A 7,133-nucleotide genomic window follows, 5' to 3' on the forward strand; every position below is an offset into this window, starting at 1 on the left:
TAACATGTAAAGCGTGAAAAATAGCGGCCCTAGTACTGAGCCTTGGGGTACTCCATAAAGCACTTGTGATCGATATGATATCTCTTCATTCACTGCTATGAATGGATGGCAGTCAGATATGTACGATTTGAACCATGCTAATGCACTTCCACTAATGCCAACAAAATTTTCTAGTCTATTCAAAAGAATGTTGTGGTCGATAGTGTCAAATGCAGAGCTAAGATCCAGTAGCACTAATAGAGAGATACAACCACGATCAGATGATAAGAGCGGGTCATTTGTAACTCTAATGAGAGCAGTCTCAGTACTATGATATGGTCTAAATCCTGACTGGAAATCCTCACAGATACCATTTTAGAGAGATGCATGATACTGGAAAGAAAAAGAAAAGAAAAAAAAGAACAAAAACTGACAATGTGATGTTTTGTTTTTCTGCAATATAAATAATGATATGGAAAGAAAATACAGGAATTTTCTCTTTTACTTAATTTGTCCTTTTCTATTTGTTCTCACTGTTCTCTCTTCGAAGCTGTAAATAAGACTTATTAGAGTATGCTTAAATAAGAAAATACTGTTTTGGTTTTTCTACTTCAAAATTTTGTTTCATTCATTGTGTTACTTGCCATTGTTGTAATTATTTGTGAAATTTACTAGAAGCTATTTTTTTTAAATAATTAATCATTCTATGACTGGAGTGATTCTGTTGGGAAGTAGATATAACATAAAATACAACATAATACAACATAAAAAAACAACAAAAATAAAAAAGCTGAAAATTGTATTTCCTCTTTAGACTTTTTGTCTGAACCATATATTTTGGTATTTTTTATTATTAATATTTTAAAGACCATATGCCCACTGTTTCAGACCAATTAATATAACAATAATAGATATTATTTGCATTGTTATTATTATTATTCAAATATTAAACAAAAAAAGAAATAGATTGCAACAATAAATACTATTGAACTGTAAAAATTGTAAAAAAATAAATAAATAAATAAAAAAAACTATAAAACTACAGTACTATTATTTATGTCTTAATTTCTTCATTTTCAAATATTAAACATCTGAGCTTTTATTTTGGTGGCAAATAAATACACACACTGCAGGTTTCAGATTAAAGCGTGTCAATGTGTTGTTCATTTACACTGATAGTTCCTCAGAGCTTCATTCTGAAACCTGCAGCGCTTATATTTATTTAACTGAATCACTGGCTTTCAAGATTTGATAATCGCACTTAGCCATATTGTGATATTGATTTTATTTCTATATATTGTGCAACCTTACATTAGACCTGATTGAACTTCACTCTGTGCTCTTAAAAATAAAGTTACCAAAAGTGGGTTTTCACAGTGATGTCATAGAAGAACCTTTTTTGCTTCCCCAAAGATCCTTTTAAGTGAACAGTTCTTAAAAGGACCATTTTAATAATCCAAATAATCTTTTTTTCACAATAAATAATCTTTTGTGCAATGGAAAGATTCCGTGGATGTTAAAGAGTCTACATCGAACAATGAGATGACAATAAAGAACCTTCAGTGTATGGACAAAAAAAGCCTAAATTGGCCTCTGTAGCCAAGACATTGTAAATTGTTCTAATCAATCTCAATATGTCATACAGCAATGGGGCCCTTCTTTAGCCTAGGGTCCCTGGGCTTAATCCCAGGTAAGCCTCTGCATTAATGCAGCCCTGCATGGAGACCAAAAAGCTCTAGAAATAATCAGACAGAGTTTTGCTGTGTTTAAATCTGTGGGAACATACTGTACACAGTAGTAATGTATTTTTATACCCAGTGATGGTAACTGTCAGCAGAGATAAAGCAGCAGCATCTGCGGCAGCTGTGTGCGGTAATATGGTGGGATGTGGATTTACATACCAAAGATGGAGACAATATGAATAACTGGTATATCATTTCCCATAACAGAGATCTTAATAGCACTTCTTCATTGCTTTTTGCATTACAGTGCAGTCATTTAGTGCAGTTGGAGATACGGCGCCTCCTTGCATTATCAGACATCTACATGCTACAATAAAGCACTTATTTTAAGGCCGCCCATCTGAGACAGAACACAAATATCTCTGTTGAGCTCTAAGCAGCGGTTGTTTCCGCTGCAGGAGATTAATGGACCTCACACAAAGGTTTCCGTGGTTCCAGTGAGGGCTGGTCAAGCAAACCGGGCATAAAAGGCAAAGGCAGTATGACTGCAAGGGCAACTGGGGAAGAATGTAAGGTCACTGTCAAGTGTGACTTGAGGGAAGGATTTAGGACTTGAAGACTTGAAGCTCTTTAGTTTTGGTGTGAAGTGGTGATAATCCACTGAGGACAAACGGTGAGCGTGATTTCACCAAGTACAACATGTTCCTGGATCAACATCCTTGTTGATCCTGGAACAACATTCCTATCAACCAATCAGAATTGAGAGATAACTTTTCAGTAAATATCTGCTTTAGGCTTACAATCAGGGTTAGGTGCTTCTACACCCTTGTTAATCAGCTATCAGTTCACACTGTTTTTAGGAATAAATTATGGGTAGGGTTAGGTTTATGGGTAGGGATTGGGTTAAGTCTATATTTTTGGACAGTTATGTTGATCCAGGATCAACAAAATATGTTGATACAGTGACATGTCTTACTTGGCAAAATCACGGCGACCGAGGACAAAAACATAAAATTCTAAGACAAACAGAAGGCATTCTGGGTCTTGATAATGTAAAGGGTTCAACTTTTCATTTATAGGGCACACGTTGGAGATCCATTACTTTAAAGCATTACAAAAACAGAGATCAGTGCGATTTAAAATGAGAAGTATTACATGTAAAATAATACTGAAATCTAACATAAAACACATTATGTAAAATAATCACATACAAATTTACCTTGTTAAAAATAAACCTTGTTACCACATGACTTTCTCCCTTAACAAAAAATAGATAACTCCATAAAATGTATAAATATTTTCCATAAAATTACTAGAAGTAACATAATTTGGATAAACAATTTAAAAAGTGGCAACAATAATATAATAGTATTAAACTGTATCAAACCGGTTACCACCCCCCCATATTTACATAGCATCTAAAGGTGGAAACAATAATATAGCTGTATAAATCAACCCTGTTACCCTGTGAATTTCCTCCCGTTTCCATAACATTTGGTCACCCAGAAGGTAATACAATTTGGATAAACAATTATCTTACATAAAATTAACACAGTATCTAAAAGTGGCAACAAGTTTTAAAACCAGCCCTTTACCACATACATTTTCCCCTAATTCCATACTGGGACATCCAGGAACATAATTTGGATAAAGTTATTTAATGTAACTATACACAACATGAAAACTGGTTTTGATCATGTAACAGTATTATATTCAACCCCGTTTTGCATAATTTAACTTTATAATAATCACTGATCATTCCACGAAACTGTGACAACTAGGAAGTAACATTATTTCTATAAACAATTATCTAACCTAAAATGTACGTAGCATGTAAAGTGCCTACGATAATATAACAATATTAAAATCAACCCTGTTGCCATGTTATCATGTTATCTACGTATGCAGCCGTTCAATCCTATTACTAAAGTTATTGTTCTTTAATTTATGGGAAACTTAAGTTAATTTCATCTAAAAAAAACAAACAAAAAAACATTTCTGATGGCTTCATTTAGACTGAATTTTCAACGCTGTTACCCATTGTCAATTCAGCTTTTATTTCTAGAAAATAACAAACTCACACAAATCTGGGTTTTAAACTGATGTTTCTAAACTTTGTAACTGGACTGTAAAAAGGTCAACCCCGTGTAATAAAACAGCTCAATCTGCCCTTTTGAAAAAAGAAAAAAAAAGAAGATATAACCTCTATTTTGTGCCCTATTTGTGGAAAGTGCCAGTACAGTGAAAGTGACATTATAATTTGAGAGATATTGAGAGGGTGAGAAAGACAGTGTTTACATGTATGCGACAGGAGGGAGCCGAGACCACAATGGACGTGACATTTGAAACTGTGGGGGTGTTAGACCTTTCTCCAAGACCGCAGAACACTCTGGATAACAGATTCTTTGTTCTGTCTTCATATGAAGTTTTTAAGTCTGTTATAATTTGTAGCTATAGAAACTGAGGGTACATTTAGTGTAGTGCAAAGTACTACTTCATTTAGTTTTGCTGTTGTGTGCTAAAAGCTTAATGTTGGGTATTTTATACGAAAGTATATGTTGGTCAGTGTTTTTGAATTCAACATTACTCCCATAAAAGTGTAATATGCCATTTTTATTGTTTTGGACTTTACACTGACACCTATTGGTGCAGAGGAAGTATCACAAAAACGAATGTCATCATACATATTGCATTACTATAAAGTAATTTAATTTGCAACCAAAAATTTCTAAAATTCAGTGTCACAGAGATAAAAATGAACAGTATGAAGCTGATCATGTGATCCCAACATGGCCGCCACCATGAGGGTGGACCACCCTTATGCTTGTATCCTTCTGAAAGGACTTACATCTTAATCAAATGTGGGTTTACATAATTTAAATACATTTGTAAAATTATTATTTATTTTTTAGATGTAGTGCATCTTTAATCAGAGACATTCTGATGTTTGCATATCACACCGTGAGAAGTTTTTCTAACCGCTTTCATGCCTTTAAGCATCACAAAACTAGAATGACAATAATGTCATTCCAACCGTGCCACGGTGATAAACAGCAGGAGACAAATTCTGCTCATTCCACTCAGAAGTATAGCAAGATTTCGAGATAATTTTGAACAACATCCTCGAACTCGTGAAAGAAACCCGAGCGGGAGCTGCGAAAGTGGGAATGATCCCACACAGAACCGATCCGGCTTTCTGGAATCTAAACCAGCGGATTACACACTTGAGAAAGTACTAAGAGAATGCAAGCAAGTATTTCACACAAAGCAGCCTCACATTGGTGACGCAGTCTCAGTGTTGAGATTCCTCACATAGCTGACGCTTTCTGGAATCTGGTTTGGTGGGGATCGGTTTCCCGCTCTAATTTCCACCTAATTACGCTCACAGAATAATTATAGCCGTCCACGGTCATTTCAAGCATTATATTTCTCTAAAACAGGACAGAATAAGGTGTAAAACTAGCTTGATGAGGTGTGGAGAATAGAAATGTCATGTTCAACAGAACTTCTAGATGTTTTTACGTTCTGAATGAAATGTGAACTGTGCTTACCAGTGCAAAACCCGATGCCATCATGCTGAAGTGTTGTAGGTGGTCGTCAAAGCATTGATATTTGGATGCTAGGGTGTTCCAGGTGATTGCTTGCTGATAGCCTACCTGCAGGTTTCTGTGATATTCTGTTCCTTATAAATGGCGCAATTCTTCCAGCTTTATCCACCAGGTGAGAACTGTCAGATTTCACAGTTATGCAACAACAACAACAACAAAAAGACCAAGACTTTGTGGTATCATGTCGAACAACATTTAATAGAATCGTTTTGTCTATTTTGTACAAAATGGAAACAATGCTGCATTACAAACCAAATAAGTTCCAGATAAGGCTATGGCTCGCACACAGTTCAAACGGAGAGTACACCTGCAATGGCTTTAAGATCTGCTCATTAACATTCCCAATACTGATGCAATTCTGTGCATGAATGCAAGCAACTTGACACATAACCACATAGTGAAATAAAATACGATTGAAATCCCATGTCAACGTGCATGGCATGGATATCCGTTATGTCACGCAGGGATGGGGAATTCGATGACGCCCAACCCTGGAGACGAATCAGAAATATTCTAGTACCACAACCCACATCATCCGACTACCACTGAGCAGGACGATCCACATCAAAACACTTTCGTAACTACATTGTAACAGCTATATCGGAAATTTAAGTTATGTTAGATTTGTGAAGACAGCAGGTTCATTTTGTTGGCAAAAGAAACCCTGAGTAATGCTTCACTGGGAGCACATATCATCTGGGGAGTGTCCAAAAACTTGCTATGTTGCAAAAATGGCCATGGTTGCATATGGACGTTAAGAATTCAAAACACATGTGGCATCTTTGCTAGACCCTCTTGCATTGCACACCAGCTCTAATGTTTCGAATATAGAAAATAAAAGAAATCATAAGCCTTATATATGATCCATTTTGAGGGTTAAATTTTGGAGTGCGAAATTACACGACTTATGAATGAGAAGGTCATCTGAGGTCATCTCTGTAAAAGTAAACAGTAGAGAAATAAACAAACAAACAAACAAACATGCATTTCCTAAACAGTGTTTGGTTTCCTATTGCATTAGTGTGGCGAGTCCACGAGGAAATGAGGCCTGCATCCACATCTTCTAATTGTCTGACGGACAGCCGAGTTGTGCCGTGGCTATCTGTTCACCAGTCTTACTGCTGTTTGCACTCTGCAGGAGGAGGGTCTTTCTGTAGGAACAACAAGACCGAGATAAAACATAGAAGGATAATTATGAATATTATTTCAGGCACTGCGCAACAGGAAGTAATGATTTGCCTGATGATGGTTTGGTTTATAAATACATGCTTTGTTTGGTAAAAGTGAAGTGTGTAATTTCTGCACCAGTAGTTGCATCAACCCTAATAGCAAAACTAATGTTTTTGAACAGGTTTTGGCTCCGCCCTTATCTGCCAATGGTTGCAAATTGGCCTCGCCCCAAAAGTACACTATAGAGTGTATTAGTGCCTGCCCACTTTTTCAGTGGTGCTGGTTCAGGAAGTATTTTTTTGTTCATTTTTCCCATAGGGATTTAAAAAATAATCTTTGTTAAAGCATTACAAGCCATGAAAACTAACCAGCTACGATATACTTCAAACCTCTTTTTTTTTAAGATTTATTATTGGTGTTTTTGCCTTTAATTTTGATAGGACAGATCAAAGTTGACAGGAAGCGAAGTGGGAGAGAGAGGGGGGATGGGATTGGGAAAGGTCAGCGAGCTGGGACCCCAACTCGCGACACCCGAAGCGCAACGGCGCTGCATGTTGACGCGCTGCCCACGAGGCTACCAACGCCGACCTACTTCAAACTTTTATTTCCAAACTTGTAAGACCTTCGTACATCTTCGGAACACAAATTGAGAAATTTTTGATGGAATCTGAGAGCTCTCTGACCCTCCATAGAC

The 7,133-nt window shown here is 36.4% G+C and overlaps 1 protein-coding gene across 1 annotated transcript in view; it reads right to left on the reverse strand.

Moving 5' to 3' along the window:
• Positions 1–5,448: 5,448 nt before the first annotated feature.
• LOC107549264 (nucleosome assembly protein 1-like 4) overlaps positions 5,449–7,133 on the reverse strand; it is a 26,214-nt gene continuing 24,529 nt past the window's right edge. The window contains exon 13 of the mRNA XM_016230276.1: positions 5,449–6,420. Within this exon, the coding sequence (XP_016085762.1) occupies positions 6,385–6,420 (36 nt within the window). The 3' untranslated portion in view covers positions 5,449–6,384. The remainder of the gene's footprint in view (positions 6,421–7,133) is intronic.

This window comes from Sinocyclocheilus grahami, unplaced genomic scaffold, assembly GCF_001515645.1.
Source record: "Sinocyclocheilus grahami isolate Dianchi unplaced genomic scaffold, SAMN03320097.WGS_v1.1 scaffold367.1, whole genome shotgun sequence".
Classification (NCBI taxonomy): domain Eukaryota; kingdom Metazoa; phylum Chordata; class Actinopteri; order Cypriniformes; family Cyprinidae; genus Sinocyclocheilus; species Sinocyclocheilus grahami.